Genomic DNA, 21,954 nt, shown 5'->3' with positions numbered 1-21,954 from the left:
CATCTTCGTACTACCTGGATGAATCGAATAAGGCGCGGTATGAGCCTCTGTCAAGACATCTCGCCGAATATCATCGCCAATAGGAACACAGATACGGCCTCTGAAAGTCACCAATCCATCACCATTCATCGCAAACTCTGAGTTACCCCTCTCCTCAGCTCTAGCTCTCAACTCTAGCAACTGCACATCGACAGTCTGCTCTCTACGGATCCTGTCCGTCAAAGTAGATCGAATAACCAACGCTGAAAGACGAGCAATGGTACCTGGAATCACCAGATCAATCTCCTCTCTCTGCAAATCCATCAACAATGGCCTTTGAATCAAAGAACTCAATGAAGCACTCGACATGCGGCTCAAAGCATCAGCCACAACGTTCGCCTTCCCTGGGTGATAACTGATCGTCACATCGTAATCCTTGACAAGCTCTAACCACCTCCTCTGCCGCATGTTGAGCTCTTTCTGCGAAAACAGATACTTCAAGCTCTTGTGGTCTATGAAGATCTCACACTTTTCGCCATACAGATAATGCCTCCAAATCTTCAGGGCGAAAACCACAGCTGCTAGCTCCAAATCGTGCGTCGGATAATTCTTCTCATAGTCTTTCAACTGACGAGAAGCATAAGCAATGACCTTACCTCGCTGCATCAGCACTGCACCAAGGCCTCTCTTCGACGCATCAGTATAGACCACAAAATCCTCGGAACCACTAGGCAAAGAAAGAACAGGAGCTGTCGTCAATCTGTCCTTCAACTCCTGAAATACACGCTGGCAATCGATAGACCACTCGAACTTCACAGTCTTCCTCGTCAAATTGGACAATGGCAGGGAAATCTTGGAGAAATCTGAAATGAAACGACGATAATAACCCGCCAATCCAAGGAAACTGTGTACCTCTGAAACAATGGTAGGAATAGGCCATTTCTGAATCGCCTCTATCTTCATCGGATCAACAGCAATGCCATCCTTCGAAACGACATGGCCTAGAAAAGAAATCTGATCCAGCCAAAATTCACACTTCTTCAACTTGGCAAACAGCCTCCTCTCTCTCAGCAATTGAAGAACAACTCTGAGATGCTCTGCATGCAGCTCTCTGGTCTTGGAATAGATCAAGATGTCGTCAATGAAGACAATGACGAAGCTATCCAGATAGGGCTTGAACACACGGTTCATCAGGTTCATGAAGACTGAAGGGGCATTGGTCAGACCAAAAGACATCACAAGAAACTCAAAATGACCATACCTGGTCCTGAAAGCTGTCTTAGGGACATCAGACTCCCTAACCTTCAACTGATAGTAGCCAGACCGAAGATCAATCTTCGAGAACACAGTAGCACCATGAAGCTGATCAAACAGATCATCTATCCGAGGCAACGGATACTTGTTCTTGACAGTCACTTTGTTGAGCTCCCTGTAGTCGATACACAGCCGCAAAGAACCATCTTTCTTCTTAACAAACAGAACCGGAGCTCCCCAAGGCGAAGAACTCGGACGAATAAAACCCTTATCTAAAAGATCCTGCAACTGAGTCTTCAACTCCTTCATCTCAGTAGGAGCCATCCGGTACGGAGCGTTAGAGATAGGAACCGTGCCAGGAGCTAGATCGATAACGAACTCAACATCTCTGTCCGGCGGCAAACCCGGAACATCATCCTCAAACACATCAGCAAACTCCCTCACAACATCAATATCATCTATATTCAACTTAATCAGTCTATCCACATCCACAATAGAAGCAAGAAACCCACCGCAACCTCTACACAGCAATCTCTCAGCCTCAAGACAAGAAATAAAAGGAAGGACCAGCGAAGTACCTGAGCTTGCGAGAACTCCTCCCTGGCCATCATCTGCAAAAGTCACCTTCTTAGCAACACAATCGATAACTGCACGGTAAGTCGAAAGCCAATCCATGCCAAGAATAACATCAAAGGCAACCATAGGGATAACAATCAAATCAGCGAAGACAACTCGCTCCTCAATACGAACAGGGCACGCAAACACAATCGACGTCGGGCACAACACGTCCCCCGAAGGCAAAAAAACACTAAGCTGGAGGGGAAGAACATAAGGAACTATACCCAACGATCTCAAAAACAAATCAGACATAAAAGAATGAGTAGCACCAGTATCTACCAAAGTCGTAGCTACTCTGCCTGAAATCAAAATAGTACTAGAGATCAATGAAGAATCATGATTAATACCTTCCTTGGTCATCGAAAAGATACGACCCTGCACCTTCCCTTGGCTAGCTCCTTGTGGACAATTCCTGACAACGTGGCCTGCCGTGCCACAACGATAACAAGTATGAGTGCCAAATTTGCACTCTCCCCTATGATGCTTGCCACACTTCGGACACAAAGGCTTCTTGGGATAAACTGGAACTGGCGGTGGTCTAGGACTCGGCTCCATCTTGCCCTTGCCCTTGAAACGATCCCTGCCCCTCTGATTAGAACCCTGGCCTCTCTGAGCAACAGCTTGATGCCTCTCCTGCCTCTCCCTGGCGATGTCCTTCTCATTGTGCTCGGCCAACAGAGTTTTGGACACGATCTCCTTGAAAGTAACAGCTTTGGACATGTTGATATCACGACGAATCTCAGCTCTAAGGCCTCAAATGAAATGAGCGCCTTTATCCTTGTCATTGGAATCAATGTACGGAGCAAATAGGCAACCCTCCTCAAACTTCAGAATATACTAACCAACATCCATGCTCCCCTGTCGAAGCTCCAAGAACTCCGTAACCTTCCTCGCTCGAAGTGCATCGGGAAAATACTTGTCGTAGAACAGGTCAGTGAACTCTGACCACTTCAGTGTCGCAACATCAACTCCAACTTTTGTGGCATTCCACCAGATACGGGCAGCCTTAACCAACATGAAAATAGCACAACTGATCCTGTCTTTGTCCTCGTACTGCAGATGATCGAAGATCGCCTCTAAAGCCTTGACCCACTCGACAGCAACTAAAGGATCGGTGCTCCCTGAAAACTATGGTGGATCCATTCTCTTGAAAGCAGAAAAGACGGCATCGGTGCCAAGTGCCTGAGCTACTGGAACTCTACCTTGCCCTCTACCTTGGCCAGTACCTTGCATACGAATGAGCTGCTGAATCTGCTCGCTATGCACCTTAGCCTGCTCCTTAAGCAACTTGCCGAACTCGTCGACAACTCTAGAGGAAGAACTATCCTCACCCTCTACTGCTTTCCTCTTAGGTGGCATACTCTACAATTTCTCACAAAAGACATATCAATATATAACAATGGATAGATGCAAGAAAACATACCCGGACAGTTGAGAGTAGACGAAGTCATATGCATTGGTCCGAAGAACACCGCTCTGATACCACTAAATGTGACACCCTGACCCGTAATATTAAAATAATACAGCGGAAATAAAATTTTCTTTAAAATATGGAAGGAGTTTCAAAATACATTTCATAAAATGTTTACAAAATAAATACATGATCATTCAAATGAAATACAAAATACAAAACAATCATTCTTATGTGGTCTTAGGTTCGATCCTGAAACATGAATAACGTAGCAATAACTGTAGCAATAGCATATCAATAAGATAGCAATAAGATGGTATTCTCTTTTCTCTGGTTGGATTGATATCAATAGTATCTCTGCTCTGGTGCTAATAACTCAATTGGTACCAGGATTGTGATAAGTACCTATATATCCATGTGGTCTTAGGTTCGATCCTGGGGAGGCACAAACTTAAGTTCATGGGCTTAAGAGTTCTATGAGTAACCCATACGACGCCTATGGAAAGCCCGTGAGTGACACCACAGGGTGGGCAAGCCCACTGGGCCTACGGGCCAAGTCACAAGATCGGGATAGCCTTGGGTCGATTGGGGCAGTGGGCCGTATGGACGGTCCACTGGGCCTGTAATGGGTCGTTACAATAAAAGGCGCCTTTTATTGTAACGACCCATTACAGGCCCAGTGGACCGCCCATACGGCCCACTGCCCCAATCGACCCAAGGCTATCCCGATCTATGAGTAACCCATACGACGCCTATGGAAAGCCCGTGAGTGACACCACAGGGTGGGCAAGCCCACTGGGCCTACGGGCCAAGTCACAAGATCGGGATAGCCTTGGGTCGATTGGGGCAGTGGGCCGTATGGGCGGTCCACTGGGCCTGTAATGGGTCGTTACATAAAGTGTTTAGAAGAGGGGATTTGAATAAACAATTGACAATTTTCACAAATTTTCGATGAATGAATCAGTTTATTGATAAACTGAATTCAAGAAACTTGTTGTCAATGACAATCAGTTAACTTAATAAAAGTGTGAAAAAAACTTAAAGACATATACAATATAACTGATAAGAAAGAACACAAGATTTGTGGATCTTCGGAGATTTCAATAACTCCTACGTCACCCCTTCTATATCTAAGATAGGATATTTATTAAAAAACTTTGATTTATAAAATGATTTGTAAACCCACTTCAGTTTGGAGTTAACAAAGCCAAAACCGAAACTCTTAGTATCACTACAATTTGTATCAGTACTCAACTGATGTAATTTCTAAGCACAACTGATCTTACTAAGATCGAATAAGACAACAATGAATGTTTGTTCTTGAAGCTCAAAGTGTAGCCTAAAAGCTATGGATATGTATGATGTGAGGCCCAATATCAATAAATAAGCCCAGCCCATTTCCCTTTTTATTTAATAATAACCCAAACCCATTTGAGAAATCAGAATCGCTCAATTCCAGAATGCTCTTCCCCCGGCTTAGCAACTCGTCGCTCCTCTCTTGGTTCTGCTTCAGTCACGCAGCGCCACCGTTGGTCGGAGAATTGTGCAGCAGCTTAGCAAACTTTCTTCCTCCATTCTATTAGCTTCTTTCTTTCTATGAATTGGAAGATATTGAGCTCGATCGTCATGATTTCCAGCAGCTAGGTGCGTGACTTCGATTCGGTTTTAGGTAAGGTTTTAGCTTCGATTTTTGGTTGGTCTTGGTGTACTAGTTTATAAAAGTGAAGAATTGAGCTTTTCCCCTAATTTCCAGCTAGGTTTCCGGCGTGAACAGTGTTTCCGGAGACTTTTTTCGGTGAGCCATTTTCGCAAAATTACCGTTGTGCATTCTAGCTTCGTTTCTTGAGGTATTAAGCTTGGAATTTCAGAATTTGTATGAGTTTAATAGGCTGCCCGGATTTCGACTTTTAACCGAGACGATTTATTTTGGTTTAGTCGTTTGGTATGCGTTGTATTGAAGTATATAGCGAATTTTTATTGTAGTATTTATCGTTAGACGAGTTCATTCGATATTCCTTAAGATTTTCTGTGGTATTGTAAGTTGCTATTGAGGTACTGTAATGCCCGGATACTCGTACAAATGATAATAATGCGTTTATGTCGTTTATTATGTAGTTGTTTAGCTTGTTAGTTTTAAGGTGATGATTGAGGTATCAATATTGAGATTGAACATGACTTTTATATTGTCTATGGTATATTGAGAATCAATATATGCCTAAATAGTTAGAGTAAGATGTGTAGGTAATGATAGTGTAATGGAAGTTGTGGGAAATGAGACGTAAATATGGTTGTTCGTACGGGTTTTAGCATAATGATTTGAATATTGATCCAAATTGTGTGAGGCCTTAACCCTTAGAAAGCTAAGATATAATGCTACAACTTTCACGTTTTGGGTTTTGTCCAAATCATTGTGGAAGACAAGCCAAAAGCGCCCCGAAGTGAGTTGTGTGTATCGTCACTCCTACAATGACACATGTTAGGAGAATGGGCACAAATTTTACTCAGACCTCCAAATGACCTGAAACCAGTGGGAGATTCAAGCCAAGACATAGGGCTACAACTTTGTAGTTTACCATTTTTTCAGATTATGAACGGAAGAGACGTTTCCGGAGCGATCTTCGATGAAATAGCGCGCAGAAGCAGAACAGGTGGCGCCCGAGCGGTAAGATTTTACCGCCCGAGCGCCGGTGTATTTGAAGTTCAGTATTTTTCCAGAACATATGGCGCCCGAGCGGTAGAATATGACCGCCCGTGCGCCAGTGCACGAAAATTTTACGTTTTGGACAGAACATTCCGCGCTCGAGCGGTAGAAAACTACCGCCCGAGCGCCGCCCAGTATAAAATAGGATAAGTTTCGAATTTCTGAGCCATTGAATCAGTTCTTTCCCTTTTCCTTCACAGCAAGGCACGAAAGAAAAACTTAGAATCTTCCTCCAAAGCTCTCTTTCTTCATTTCCTTCATTGTTTTGAAGTGAGAACTTAGTTCTCCATCACAAGAGCATCATATAGGTGTAAGTTTTCTTCTCTTTTAGTTGTTCTACATGTAGAGGAGTGATTTTCACCTAGTATATACATAGTGATGGGTTTATTGATGTATTTGACAGTATAGGAGCAAGATTCACCATCTCAAACCAGTGTTGTTAAGCTTGGACTGTAAGTTGGCATGTTCTTGAAGTAATACATGAGCAATATTATGATTTCAAATGATTCTCATTGATTATTGATATATGTCCATTGTTAGTATATTTATTGTTGAAACATAGCACCATATTCCATTGTTATGTATTAAATATGTAAGGAACTCATGAATATTGAAGATGGGTGCTATGTCGAGAACAAGAACATGAACATGAAAGGAAAATGACTGATTTTTACATGATATAGAGCTTGTTGACATCATGGGTGGTTTTAAGTCCACCAAAGCTATTGACCAATATATGTTCATGGGGCGTGGGGATGCCAAAGTTTGCTCCCTGACGTCCAACACAGTAGTAGCTATATAATAAAGCAAGCACGGTAGTACAGGTCAACTAATGAGGCTCAAGTACCAAAATGAACATTGAATATATGCTATGGTATGACATGTTTTTAAGATTCATTGTTGATCACGACTTGATATGTATGTTCCTTCTATGCATATTGATACGTACAAGTGCCAACTTATTGAGTTTATAAACTCACGTAGCTCATGTATTACAGGATCAGGTAGTGAAGATGCGTATGATGCCGGTTCGCCAATGGATGCTAGTGACGTGCCTCACCTCGACAAGAACCGGGCTTCTTATTGTATAGCTTTCGCATATGTATTATAATGAATTGAATGTCAGGGTTTGAAACAAGTTTTACAATGTTTATGTCTAGGGGTATGTTGGTACAGGGTATGATGGTACATAATATGTTTGTGTGTAAGAATACGATTATATATATATGGGTTGATGTTGTTGCTTGAGTTGAGTTTGTGTCTATGTATATATGAATGTTGTTGCTTGGTTTGGGCTTATACAAAATATAGGGACATCATGCCACAATTTTTACAAACCGTCAAAGTGATGCCCCTTGTTTGATTTGATTCATAATATAGTTATATCATTCAAACCTTATTTTGATTATGGTAAGTATGCTAAGTATAGAGTAAGGGTGTGACATTTTTATGGTATCAGAGCCCACGGTTCTTTGACAGGGAAGACACTGCACTTCATCCACATGGAGAACTCGGCAAATAAGTATCTTTGTATTCCATAGTTTATGCTAAGTTATGTGTTTCTACGTGACCTACATGTAGGTTAAGATAAGCAACGATGCCACCGAAACGTAAAGTACATGAGTGAGAGTCATCTAAGGGCAAAGCCCCAGCAGTCGAAGGTGAGGGCGGTGCGCCACGACCTGTAGATGACTTCGCTCAATTACTCCAACAACAAACCAAAGTCCATGGTGAGCAAATCCAGCAGCTACTGGAGATGCAACGGACTACTCATGAACAGGCACAAGCTCAAGCCATAGTACACAGACATGTGCCTGTTCAGACAGACGTATATGATCGGTTTCGACGTTTGAATCCTCCGGAATTCATGGGAAGCACCGATCCAGCAGTAGCAGAAGAGTGGATTAAGTCATTGGAGTCCATCTTCTCCAACCTTCATATGGAAGATGTTGACAAAGTGACTTGTGCCGTCTTTTTATTAACAAAACATGCAAGAATTTGGTGGGAGAGTGCAAGGGTCGCATTACCGGTTGGACCATTGACATGGGAAACTTTCAAAACTGTGTTTTACAACAAATATTTCAGTAAAGACGTACGAGCCAAGAAAGCCAGTGATTTTCTGAATTTGAAGCAAGGTTCCATGTCAATGACTGAATATATACAACAATTCGAAGCTGGAGTCCAATACGTACCATATATTGCACAAGATGACACCAGTAAGGGCGAACATTTCATGCGTGGACTTCGCTCTGAAATTAAAAGAGATATACGAATGTAGAAAGTTGCTACGTATGGGGAGATAGTGGAAAGAGCACTTATGGCTGAACAGGATGAGCAAGACATTGACAGAGACTGGCAACAGCGAAGGCAACAGTACTTTCAGAAGAGCCAAGGAACAGGACAAGGCAAAAAGACTGATAGCAGGGGTACTAGACCAGAGGAACCCCGTGGCAAGGGTCCCCCTCCACGTAAAGAACAGGACAGGCCACCTTGTCCTAAATGTGGCAAACTCCATGGCGGGGAGTGTATGCAGGGTTCTAATGTCTGTTATCGTTGCAAGAAGCCAGGACATCTCGCCAAGAATTGTCCAGGAAGTTTGAGAAATTACAGGGACGCCTTTTCTCCATGACCAAAGAAGAAGTGGATGCTGATACATCGATGATCACCGGTATGTTCTTGATTTCTGGTATTACTGCTATTGTTTTACTAGATTCAGGAGCCACACATTCTTTTATTTCGGAATCGTTTGTAAAGAGACTGGGCATTACAGCAAGTACACTAGAGACACAACTCGCCATAGCCTTACCTTCCGGGCAAGAATTACGGACAGATCAGATTGTGCGAGGATGTCCAATATATGTCAAAGGTCATCAGATGTATGTTGAATTGATTGTTTTGAAAATGAACGATTTTGATGTGATATTGGGAATGGATTGGCTCTCGAAGTACAAAGTTAATATTGACTGTGGCCTGAAGATGATCAAGTTTGCACCAGTAGGAGCTGAACCATTCACAGTAGCAAGTGCAGGTATATCCTTACCTCTTCGGATAATCTCTTGTATGAAGGCTTGTAAATTATTACAGAAGGGGTGTCAAGGATATTTAGCATCTGTTTTAGTTATTGATCCACCGGTTCGTGAACTAAAAGATACAGATGTCGTTTGTGAATTTCCAGAAGTATTTCCTGATGATGTAACAGGCTTACCCCCAGATAGAGAGATCAAATTTGTAATTGATGTTGTGACAGGAACTCATCCGATCTCCAAAGCTCCTTATCGATTAGCTCCTACAGAAATGAAAGAACTGAAAGAATAGTTACAGGAGTTGCTTGATAAAGGGTTTATTAGACCGAGCTTTTCACCGTGGGGTGCACCTGTTTTGTTTGTGAAAAAGAAAGACGGTACCCTTCGTCTATGCATTGATTATCGGGAGTTGAACAAAGTGACAATCAAAAATAAGTATCCACTCCCTAGAATTGATGATTTGTTTGATCAACTACAAGGAGCTGCTATCTTTTCGAACATTGATTTACGATCAGGCTATCATCAATTAAAAGTGAAGTCAGATGATATTTCTAAGACTGCCTTCCGAACCAGGTACGGGCATTATGAATTTCTTGTAATGCCATTTGGACTAACGAAGGCACCAGCTGCATTTATGGATCTAGTGAACAGAATTTTCAAGCCATTCCTAGACAAGTTCGTGATTGTGTTTATAGATGATATTTTAATCTACTCACGAACTGTAGAGGAGCATCGAGAACATTTGCAATTAGTTTTGCAGACTTTGAAGGATAAACATTTATATGCCAAATGGAAGAAATGTGAATTTTGGCTTGAACAAGTAGCATTCTTGGGTCATATCATTTCAAAAGAAGGCATATCAGTGGATCCAAGTAAGATTGAAGCTGTTAATAACTGGCTACGACCTACCACTGTTACCGAGGTACGCAGTTTTCATGGGCTAGCTGGTTATTACCGTCGGTTTATAGCGGGATTTTCTAAGATAGCATTGCCTTTGACTGCTTTAACTCGAAAGAACGTGAGATTTGTATGGGATGAAGCATGTGATCGCAGTTTTCAAGAGTTAAAGGCAAAATTGACATCAGCACCGGTCCTTGCTATTCCACAAGGATCAGGAGATTTTGTAGTGTACACTGATGCTTCGAAACAAGGTTTAGGAGCAGTCTTGATGCAACACGGGAAGGTGATTGCTTATGCCTCTAGGCAATTGAAAGAATATGAAAAGAACTATCCCACACATGATTTAGAACTGGCAGCAGTGGTATTTGCATTGAAAATATGGCGCCATTATCTGTATGGTGAACGGTGTGAAATTTACACGGACCACAAGAGTCTGAAATACTTATGCACGCAAAAAGAACTGAATATGAGACAACGAAGTTGGTTGGAATTGGTGAAGTATTACGATTGTGTTATTAATTATCATCCAGGCAAAGCCAATGTTGTTGCAGATGCGTTAAGTCGAAAGTCCAGTTCTATTGCTGCAATGCAAGTACAAGAACAAATCCTATGGGATTTGCAGAACTTGAAACTTGATGTTATTCCAAAGGGAGCTGCAATTCATCTATCATCCCTTATGGTTCGACCAACGCTTGCAGACAGGATTAAGGTCGAACAAAACACAGATAATGAATTACAACAATTGAGGCAGCGAGATGAAGAAAAAGGAAATTTGAACTTTGAATTGGATGGGGAAGGAATATGGACATATCGAGGGAGACTGTGTGTACCAAAACAAGGAACGACCAGAACCGACATTCTTATTGATGCTCATGCTACCCCCTATTCGATCTATCCAGGAGGCACGAAAATGTACAAGGATTTGAAACCATTATTTTGGTGGCCAGGTATGAAAAAGGACATTGCTCAATTTGTTGCACAATGTCTAACTTGTCAACAGGTCAAAACTGAACATCAAAGACCAGCAGGACTTCTGAAACCACTACCCATTCCTGAATGGAAATGTGAGCATATTACAATGGATTTCATCCTTGGTTTGCCAAGAACACAAAGAGGATTCAATGCTATATGGGTTATTGTGGATCGACTTACAAAATCAGCTCATTTTCTTCCGGTGAAGACCACATACACGATGAATCAATATGCTGAAGAATACATCGAGGAGATAGTGAGGCTTCATGGTATCCCAATGTCCATTGTATCAGATAGAGATCCAAAATTTACATCTGAATTTTGGAAAAGCTTGCATCATGCTATGGGAACTCGATTGTCATTCAGCACAGCATTCCACCCTCAAACTGATGGACAATCAGAACGAGTGAATCAGATCTTAGAAGATATGTTGAGGGCATGTACTATTGACTTCCCAGGTAGTTGGGAAAGTAAACTACCGTTGGCTGAGTTTACATATAACAATAGCTATCAGTCAAGCATTGGAATGGCACCATATACTGCATTATATGGTAGAAAATGTCGATCTCCAGTACATTGGGATGAAATAGAAGAAAGGAAATTGTTAGGCCCTGAATTGGTACAACAGACAGCTGAATTGGTAACCAAGATCAGAGAAAGAATGCACACTGCCCAGAGTCGACAGAAAAGCTATGCTGATGTGCGACGTCGTCGATTGGAATTTCAGGGTGGTGACCATGTATTTGTAAAGATATCACCATTGAAGGGCATTTTGCGTTTTGGTAAGAAAGGAAAGTTGAGTCCAAGATATATCGGTCCATTTGAAATCTTGGAAAGAATAGGAGACAGAGCCTACCGAGTTGCTTTACCTCCGAACTTGTCAAATGTTCACAATGTTTTTCACGTTTCCTTGCTACGAAAGTATTTGGCCAATCCTTCTCACGTTCTTCATTACGAACCATTGGAGCTAGCTTCGAATCTCTCATACGAAGAACGACCGGTCCAAATCCTCGATAGGAAATCAAAACTGTTACGAGGCAAGGAAATACCCTTGGTGAAACTGTTATGGCGAAATCATGCAATCGAAGAAGCAACTTGGGAACGCGAAGACGAGATTCAACAGAGATATCCCGAACTATATGGTACGTCAAATTTCGAGGACGAAATTCTTTGAAGGAGGGGAGAATTGTAATGCCCGGATACTCGTACAAATGATAATAATGCGTTTATGTCGTTTATTATGTAGTTGTTTAGCTTGTTAGATTTAAAGTGATGATTGAGGTATCAATATTGAGATTGAACATGACTTTTATATTGTCCATGGTATATTGAGAATGAATATATGCCTAAATAGTTAGAGTAAGATGTGTAGGTAATGATAGTGTAATGGAAGTTGTGGGAAATGAGACGTAAATATGGTTGTTCGTACGGGTTTTAGCATAATGATTTGAATATTGATCCAAATTGTGTGAGGCCTTAACCCTTAGAAAGCTAAGATATAATGCTACAACTTTCACGTTTTGGGTTTTGTCCAAATCATTGTGGAAGACAAGCCAAAAGCGCCCCGAAGTGAGTTGTGTGTATCGTCACTCCTACAATGACACATGTTAGGAGAATGGGCACAACTTTTTACTCAGACCTCCAAATGACCTGAAACTAGTGGGAGATTCAAGCCAAGACATAGGGCTACAACTTTGTAGTTTACCATTTTTTCAGATTATGAACGTAAGAGACGTTTCCGGAGCGATCTTCGATGAAATAGCGCGCAGAAGCAGAACAGGTGGCGCCCGAGCGGTAAGATTTTACCGCCCGAGCGCCGGTGTATTTGAAGTTCAGTATTTTTCCAGAACATATGGCGCCCGAGCGGTAGAATATGACCGCCCGTGCGCCAGTGCACCAAAATTTTACGTTTTGGACAGAACATTCCGCGCTCGAGCGGTAGAAAACTACCGCCCGAGTGCCGCCCAGTATAAAATAGGATAAGTTTCGAATTTCTGAGCCATTGAATCAGTTCTTTCCCCTTTCCTTCACAGCAAGGCACGAAAGAAAAACTTAGAATCTTCCTCCAAAGCTCTCTTTCTTCATTTCCTTCATTGTTTTGAAGTGAGAACTTAGTTCTCCATCACAAGAGCATCATATAGGTGTAAGTTTTCTTCTCTTTTAGTTGTTCTACATGTAGAGGAGTGATTTTCACCTAGTATATACATAGTGATGGGTTTATTGATGTATTTGACAGTATAGGAGCAAGATTCACCATCTCAAACCAGTGTTGTTCAGCTTGGACTGTAAGTTGGCATGTTCTTGAAGTAATACATGAGCAATATTATGATTTCAAATGATTCTCATTGATTATTGATATATGTACATTGTTAGTATATTTATTGTTGAAACATAGCACCATATTCCATTGTTATGTATTAAATATGTAAGGAACTCATGAATATTGAAGATGGGTGCTATGTCAAGAACAAGAACATGAACATGAAAGGAAAATGACTGATTTTTACATGATATAGAGCTTGTTGACATCATGGGTGGTTTTAAGTCCACCAAAGCTATTGGCCAATATATGTTCATGGGGCGTGGGGATGCCAAAGGTTGCTCCCTGACGTCCAACACAGTAGTAGCTATATAATAAAGCAAGCACGGTAGTACAGGTCAACTAATGAGGCTCACGTACAAAAATGAACATTGAATATATGCTACGGTATGACATGTTTTTAAGATTCATTGTTGATCACGACTTGATATGTATGTTCCTTCTAGGCATATTGATACGTACAAGTGCCAACTTATTGAGTTTATAAACTCACGTAGCTCATGTATTACAGGATCAGGTCGTGAAGATGCGTAGGATGCCGGTTCGCCAATGGATGCTAGTGACGTGCCTCACCTCGACAAGAACCGGGCTTCTTATTGTATAGCTTCCGCATATGTATTATAATGAATTGAATGTCAGGGTTTGAAACAAGTTTTACAATGTTTATGTCTAGGGGTATGATGGTACAGAATATGTTTGTGTGTAAGAATACGATTATATATAAATGGGTTGATGTTGTTGCTTGAGTTGAGTTTGTGTCTATGTATATATGAATGTTGTTGCTTGGTTTGGGCTTATACAAAATATAGGGACATCATGCCACAATTTTTACAAACCGTCAAAGTGATGCCCCTTGTTTGATTTGATTCATAATATAGTTATATCATTCAAACCTTATTTTGATTATGGTAATTATGCTAAGTATAGAGTAAGGGTGTGACAGGTACGCTCAAACCTATATCATTATGACGCTTATATTGGCGTGTAAGAATATTCGAGGAATGTTGTTTGCTATTATGTGCATTGAATGTTTATTTTGATGCATTCATGCATTAATTATGTTGGCATAACATATTGAGCCTTGACTCCTTTGACGGCTATTTATGTTGATTCTGTTGAGATATTGAGTCATCAGAGGGACGAGTGGGTTAGGATTAGCCACATTCCCAGATGACAGCTAGGGACGAGCGACATAGCTACTCGCATTCCCGATGCTACGTGCATGGACGAGCGGCGATTTGATGCTGCATTCCTGGCACGGGTGGCCACTGTTACTGTTGATGATGCTATTCGTTTGGACTCCTTTTGGTATCCATTGTTCCGTTGTTACCATTCATGCATCTCATAGCATTGCATTTACTAGGTATTATTACATGTCTTTTATATACGTCGTGATTTTACTGGTTTGTCGTACTGGGGTCCAACCCCTGTTTTCTTTTAATGTTGTGGTTGTTTTTGACGACTTAACATGTCATTCCAGGGGTTTTTACGAGTCTGGTGGAGCGTCAGCAAGTGGTATTCAGTAGGCAGTCGGTTTGTGTCAGAGTTCCCAGATATTTAAATATATTATTCTGGTTTGATACATTTGCCAGGGAGATGCCCTGTGTAGCTGTATGGTTATGTTTTAATGTTGTTTGGATTTTATTTGTAGTATGTTATGTCTAGTCCTGGCCAGTGCAGCTGTAGGATGTTGTTGTGGTTGATTGTGAACTTGGTATTATTTTCGAGCGTATATTGTTGTTGTTGTGTTTTGAAATTTTGGGATGTCCTACTTACGGGGAGGTCATGCCGAAATTTCTGTAGGCCCTAATGAATGTTTTAAACTCGTTTTCGCTGTTTACACCATTTAATCCTTGTTGTGTTGTAATTAAATATAAATTAAAAGCACAGGCCCTGACAGTTTGGTATCAGAGCGTAACTGGGATACGCTCGAAATAGAGTCTAGGACACTCGAGTTTAGGCACATATAAAATGATTGTGCATGTGTTTGATTATTTGCTCTTACTTTTTTATATGTTTTGAATTAATTGTATCAGCATTACTAGAGCGTATTAGTTTAAGTTTATGCTTTTATACTCAGCCGATTATTTTTTTCTGCCTGTGGATTAAATCCTTATGCATTTTAGATGGCACCGGGACGTAAGGGTAGAAAAGGAAAGGAAGTTGTTCAGGAATCCGAAGCTCCAAATGTTAGAGGACTTAACGAGACTGATTGGGGAAGACGAGGTCGCCGTCCTCGTGGTGAAGCACGAAATGTCAACTTCGTGCATGAAGTGGATCAGTTGACCAGAGGAATGGGTGAAATGAACTAGTCATATCCCGATTTCAGAACATGCGTCCTCCTCGATTCTTTGGGAATGAAGATGGTGAGAAAGCTATTGCATGGCTAAAAAGTATGAAGCGTTTGTTCAATATGTTGGAGTACACCCCTGAATTGCAGCTTAAGTTGGCTATTTGTCAATTAAAAGAGCGAGCCCAGTTATGGTGGGAAACTAGCGAGGAAGCTCTGAAAGAGTCAGGTGAAAGAGTTACTTGGGATTTGTTTTGTGCACAGTTTGCTCCAGAGTATTCACCGCCTTCGTATTATTCGACCAAGGAAGCTATATTTAATAGATTGGCTCAAGGTAACATGACTGTAGTGGAGTATGCCTCTCAATTCTCAGCGCTTCTTGCCTATGTCCCTCATGTTGCTAGCAGTAATCGGAACAAGCTATCGCATTTTATGCAAGGATTGAATCGAACCATTTGCACTTTAGTAGTAGCTGGAGCACCTGTTAATTATGTCGATGTTGTTGAGAAAGCCAAGATGTGGAGGCAATTACTTTTGGCATACCCACAGTCAGTTCAATCAGGTTTTCCTCAGAGTTTCGGGGGCAATGTGCCGATGCCAGTTGGTGCACCACTATACCGACCTTTACTGCCGTATCAGCCTTCGCAGCCTTATCAGCAACCAAAGCAGCAAAATTTTAAGGCCAAAGGAAAACAGTTCAAGAAACAGACTCGTAGTAGTTCTTCTAGTTCTGGCAGTCAGCGTGGAAGTTCAGTTGGGTCACCAGTTGGAGTATTTTGTGATCGTTGTGGTGGTAAGCATTTCAGCACTCAGTGTACGGGAGTTCATGGATCTTGTAATATCTGTGGGCAAGTTGGAGATTACGCTAGGGTATGTCCGAATGCAGTAAGACAACAATTTCAGCAACCTCAGTTTGGTCAGGATTTTAGAGGACCAACAACTAGACCTTTTGTTCCGACTTAGTCTTTTCAGCAGTCTAGCTATCCTCAGCCTAGAGGTTCAGTTCAGCAGCGTTTCCTAGGGCCATAGCAACCTCGAGTTCATGCTTTAACCCAGGATCAAGTTCAAGATACACCGGGCGGAGTTATTGCAGGTATCTGCCTTATTTTTAATCATCCTGCTCGTATACTGATAGATACAGGAGTTTCTCATTTATTTGTATCTGCTATATTTGTTGATGAGCATGAGATTGCTACTATTCCGTTGATAGATACTGTTTCAGTCTCTACTCCCGTCGATGTAAGTTTGATGTCTCATGAGATAATTCTGAATTGTGTGATTAGATTCGATGATAATATTATGATAACTAATCTCATCAAGCTAGATATGTCTGACTTCGACTGTATTCTGGGAATGGATACTCTGTCTAATTATCGAGCTACAGTTGATTGTTTCCATGGAATCGTCATATTCAGACCGTATTATGGCAGTAAATGGAATTTTTACGGTAGTGATTCACAATCATGTATTCCATTAGTGTCAGCAATGGAAATGTTTAGAATCTTGTCAACAGGAAATGAAGGATTCATGATCTATGCAGTTGATGCGACACAGGGAAAAAGATTTGAAGTTTCTGATATTCCTGTTGTCAAGGAATCCCCTGATGTATTTCCCAATGAAATTCCTGGATTTCCACCCCAGAGGGAAATCGATTTTAGCATTGAGTTGGTGTCCGGGACAAATCCTATTTCGAGAGAACCATACCGTTTGGCTCCAGCGGAATTGAAAGAACTGAAAGAGCAATTACAGGACTTACTGGAAAAAGGCTATATTAGACCAAGTATGTCACCTTGGGGAGCTCCAATATTGTTTGTCAAGAAGAAAGACGGAACGATGAGAATGTGCATTGATTACAGACAGTTGAACAAAGCTACTGTGAAGAATAAGTATCCTCTGCCGCGTATCGATGATTTGTTTGATCAGTTGCAAGGTACGTCAGTGTATTCAAAGATTGATCTTCGTTTTGGCTACCATCAGCTTCGAGTTCGAGAGGAAGATGTTCCGATGACAGCATTTAGAACGCGTTATGGGCATTATGAATTTCTAGTTATGCCTTTTGGATTGACTAATGCTCCTGCGGTTTTTATGGATTTGATGTATCGTGTTTTTCGAGAATTTATAGACAGATTTGTTATTGTCTTCATAGATGACATTCTGATTTATTCGAAAACAAGGAAGGAGCACCGAGAACATTTAAGGTTGGTCCTCCAGACACTCAGAGCAGCGCAATTGTATGCAATGTTTTCTAAATGTGAATTCTGGATGGACAGAGTTGTATTTCTGGGTCATGTTATATCAGCTCAAGGAGTATCAGTAGATCCTAGTAAAGTGGAAGCTGTTATCAATTGGCCAACACTGACGAATATTTCCGATATTCGCAGTTTCTTGGGATTGGCAGGATATTATAGGCGTTTCATTGAAGGATTTTCTATTATAGCAAGGCCTATGACCCAATTAACGCAAAAAGATCGACGTTTTGTGTGGACTGATGAATGTGAGTCAAGTTTTCAGACTTTGAAGGAAAAGTTGACAACAGCTCCAGTGCTAGCTTTGCCATCAGGCTCAGGTGGATATGTTGTTTGTTCAGATGCATCTGTAAATGGACTTGGATGTGTTCTAATGCAAAATGGGCGAGTGATTGCACATGCTTCTCGTCAGTTGAAGCCGCATGAGACCCTATATCCAGTGCATGACTTAGAGTTTGTAGCCATTGTGTTTGCATTGAAGTTATGGCGTCATTATCTGTATGGTGAGAAGTTTGTGATTTATTCGAATCACAAGAGTCTTAAATATCTTTTCTCACAACCTAACTTGAACATGAGACAACGTCGATGGATGGAATTGCTTAAAGACTTTGATTGTGAGATTCAGTATCAACCAGGTCGAATGAGTCTTGTTGCAGATGCTCTCAGCAGGAAAGTTCAGAATGCTATGATGACATCTTTGACTATCTCTAAAGTTCACGAGCAATTAGGAACTTCAGGATGGACTTATCAGATCAGTGGAGACTACTTTATAGTGTCATCTATTCAAGTCGAGCCACAGATTTTTTCCAGAATCAAAGCAGCACAGAAGACCGATCCGCATATTCATAGATTGAAAGAATTGTCTAGAACAGGTCAGACAGAAAAGTTTAGTGTTGCTTCAGATGGTAGTCTGCGCCTTAATGGTAGACTTGTGGTTCATAATTTGATAGATCTGAAAGAAGCCATACTATGGGAAGCACATTGTAGTCGACACAGTATTCACCCAGGAATTCGAAAAATGTATCATACCTTAAGAGCTCATTATTGGTGGGAAGGTATGAAGAAACATATTTCTCATTTTGGGCTAAATGTTTAACGTGTCAACAAGTTAAAGCCGAGAGAATGAGACCTGGTGGAATGTTACATAGTCTTGAAGTACCGCAGTGGAACTGAGAGCACATTGCTATGGATTTTGTGACTCATTTGCCTCGTTCTAATCGTGGTTGTGATGCGATTTGGGTGATTGTTGATAGATTGTCTAAATCAGCTCATTTTATTCCGTATGATCGTACTTGCACTTATTTGAAAATGGCGAAACTGTACATTGATCGTATAGTGAGATTGCATGGTGTGCCAGTAACTATAGTATCTAATCGTGATCCAAGATTTGCTTCGAAGTTTTGGGGAAGTTTGCAATTAGCTTTGTGCTCAAAGTTGGCTATGAGCACTGCCTATCACCCGCAGACAGATGGTCAGTCAGAAAGAACCATCCAGACTCTAGAGGATATGTTACGATCAGTAGTGATAGATTTTAAAGGTGGTTGGCAAGAATCATTGTCTTTGGTTGAATTCTCTTACAATAATAGTTTTCAGGCAACAATCGGTATGGCACCATTTGAAGCTTTGTATGGAAGAAGGTGCAGATCACCGATATGTTGGGAAGATGTAGGAGAAAGACAGATGTCAAGACCAGAATTTATTCAAGAGATGAAAGATAAAGTTGAATTGATTATGAAATGGATGAAATCAGCCCAAGATCGTCAAGACAGCTATGCTAATAAAAGGCGTAGACATTTAGAGTTCCAAGAGGGCAATTATGTTTTCTTGAAAATATCACCATTCCGGGGTACTATGAGATTTGGACATAAAGGGAAGTTAGCTCCACGTTATATTGGTCCATATATGATTGCTGAGAGGATTGGCACATTGGCGTATCGTTTGGATTTGCCGCCGAGTTTGTCTTTGATACATAATGTGTTTCATGTATCTATGTTGCGGAAGTATGAGCCAGATCTGTCTCATATCTTGACTGTCGAGGATGTGAAGTTGGACAGTTCTCTTAGTTATGTTGAACATCCTATGCAAATTTTGGACCGTAAGGAAAGACAGCTCCGGAACAAGATGATTCCACTAGTTTTGGTGCAATGGAGTAGGCATGGAAGAGAAGAATATACATGGGAATTAGAAGCAAAGATGCGACGAGAATGGCCTCATTTGTTTGAGAATGTAAATAATTACGCGATGTATTCTAAATTTTCTATGTATTATCAGATGTAATGTCGTGGATATCAATGTTGAGATTTCGAGGACGAAATCTTTTATTTGTAACGTCCCGAAAATTTGAAAGTCCACGGGAACCACATGCATGCAACTTATCAAATTTCTTTAGTATTTTATTAAATTGTTTTAAAGCAGTAAATGCATGTTTATTTCATTAAATTGTATTTAATTATTTTTTATGCATTTTATGCATAATTATTGAATGGTAGAATTTATTTCATGAATTTTAAAGGATTATGCAATATATATTTTTAAGTTGCATTTCGCGCTCGAACGAGGAACGAAAACGAGAAATTATCAGAAATTTATTTTACTACATGATTAATTTTTATTAATTATTTTAAGATGTTTTTAAGTGTATTTTTCAAAAATAGGATTTATTGGATATTTTTATCCGCAAGATTTTATTTTTAACGGTACGTAAATTTTGTCGAATCGGGGACTTTTTGAGGGCTCGGCTATTATTTTCAAAAACTTTCCAACACGAAATATTTTTCGGGAGTGTGTTTGAATTTAATGGACCTACTTTTAAGCTTATTGGGATTAAATATCTTTTTAAACTCTTAATTGACAATTTAGGGCCCATTATATACAAAATTATTATTTAATTAACACCTTAACCTCACTTAACCTAAACATATTCCCTCCTACAGCCGACACCCTCCCCTCAGCAGGTTTTCCTCTCGTTTTCATCACCCCAATAGCTGAATAGCATCGGCCTTGGCTTGTCTTTGCAAATAAATTATTCCGACGCTTTCCCGTTGCTCATTTCTTCGTCGTTCTTGCGTAGAATTCATCGAGGCACGCGTTGTATCTCTTCTTTACTCATCACACACGTTTTATATGCTATTGAATGTGTACATCCAAGAAAACTTTCGATCCCCCCTTGTGCACAAAAGATTTTGGTGATACAATGTATATCTTGCATTATTTTGTTGTTCACTCATGATTTTCTTGGTTTGTGGTGTAAGGGGCTGCTGTAATAGGTTGACAGAGAGCTGTTAAGGTCGAGGGTGATGAGATTTAGATGCTGGATTCGAAGTTCGATCGGGGTCGTTGAGATTGTTGAGGGCCGATTGGAGTTGAGGCTTGTGTGGGGGCTCGATAGGAAATTCTGTTGCCCCGGTTGTGCGAGGGTCATCCCCAGCCCTGGACCAGACCCTGGTGGGTCTGATTCGTGGTCTGGGATGACTCGAACCATGCTGGAGTCGGTGGAAAAGTTGATCGAGCAAGGTTGAGTCGGGTAGGCCGCGGGTAGGAATTTTTTTGGGATGTGGGTGGGTTCAGCAGGTTCAGAGGAGACCTAGGGGGTCTAGGGAAGGGAGGATCGCAGCTGGTCCCATCAGTAGAAGCCTAGGATCTCAAATATGTAAAGTGGTGCGCTAGGATGGGTTGGATTGGAAAGTGTCGCAACTCCAACAGCTGGTGGCCTACTGTTCTAAGGATTAGGGGGTTGGCTTGGATGGTTTTAAGGCTGTAAATGATTGTTTTAGGTGTGGAAAAAAAGTTGGGAAAGTTTGGTCAAGTTTTGGTTCGATTCGGGTTAAAATCGGGACACCAGTCCAAGTTTCAAAACGAATTGGTTAAGTTATAAAATGAGCTCGAGTTTATGTCTAGGAATGCTTTTGAAAATGTTTTGGGACATTTTAAGGAGTTTGGTAAGCTTCGGGTAAATTTTAGAGGTCCAGGGTTGAAACGTTAATTTTTGGGTTTCCAGGGCAAAATGGTCATTTTGCACCCAGGGTGAGATTTTGGTCTTGGCAGCACCTTGAACACAAATTTATGATATTTTAAATGTTTATGCATCACGTTTATGGATTTCATGAAATTATGATAAATACGGTGCATGCTTGGTTCAAAGGAAAAATTACATATACGCATGCTTTTATTTAAGTGATGAATATGTCAACACGTTTTGAAGGAAGTGATTTAGTTGTGACTAACACGATGACACGATGAC

At 40.9% G+C, this 21,954-nt stretch overlaps 2 protein-coding genes across 2 annotated transcripts; both read left to right on the top strand.

Annotated features, from left to right (window-relative positions):
• The first annotated feature begins 15,510 nt into the window (after nt 1-15,510).
• On the top strand, nt 15,511-17,486 carry LOC140831494 (uncharacterized). Its single transcript, XM_073195248.1, has 3 exons — nt 15,511-16,384; nt 16,604-17,248; nt 17,446-17,486. Exons 1-3 carry the CDS (start codon nt 15,511-15,513, stop codon nt 17,484-17,486), a joined length of 1,560 nt encoding a protein of 519 aa, XP_073051349.1.
• A 799-nt stretch (nt 17,487-18,285) lies between these two features.
• LOC140831493 (uncharacterized) lies at nt 18,286-19,991 on the top strand. Its single transcript, XM_073195247.1, has 3 exons — nt 18,286-18,769; nt 19,113-19,185; nt 19,301-19,991. The coding sequence occupies exons 1-3, from the start codon at nt 18,286-18,288 to the stop codon at nt 19,989-19,991; spliced, it is 1,248 nt and encodes a 415-aa protein (XP_073051348.1).
• The last annotated feature ends 1,963 nt before the right edge of the window (nt 19,992-21,954 follow it).

Source organism: Primulina eburnea, chromosome 5 (genome assembly GCF_022965805.1).
Source record: "Primulina eburnea isolate SZY01 chromosome 5, ASM2296580v1, whole genome shotgun sequence".
Taxonomy (NCBI): domain Eukaryota; kingdom Viridiplantae; phylum Streptophyta; class Magnoliopsida; order Lamiales; family Gesneriaceae; genus Primulina; species Primulina eburnea.
This window is presented reverse-complemented; position numbering and strand designations above follow the sequence as displayed.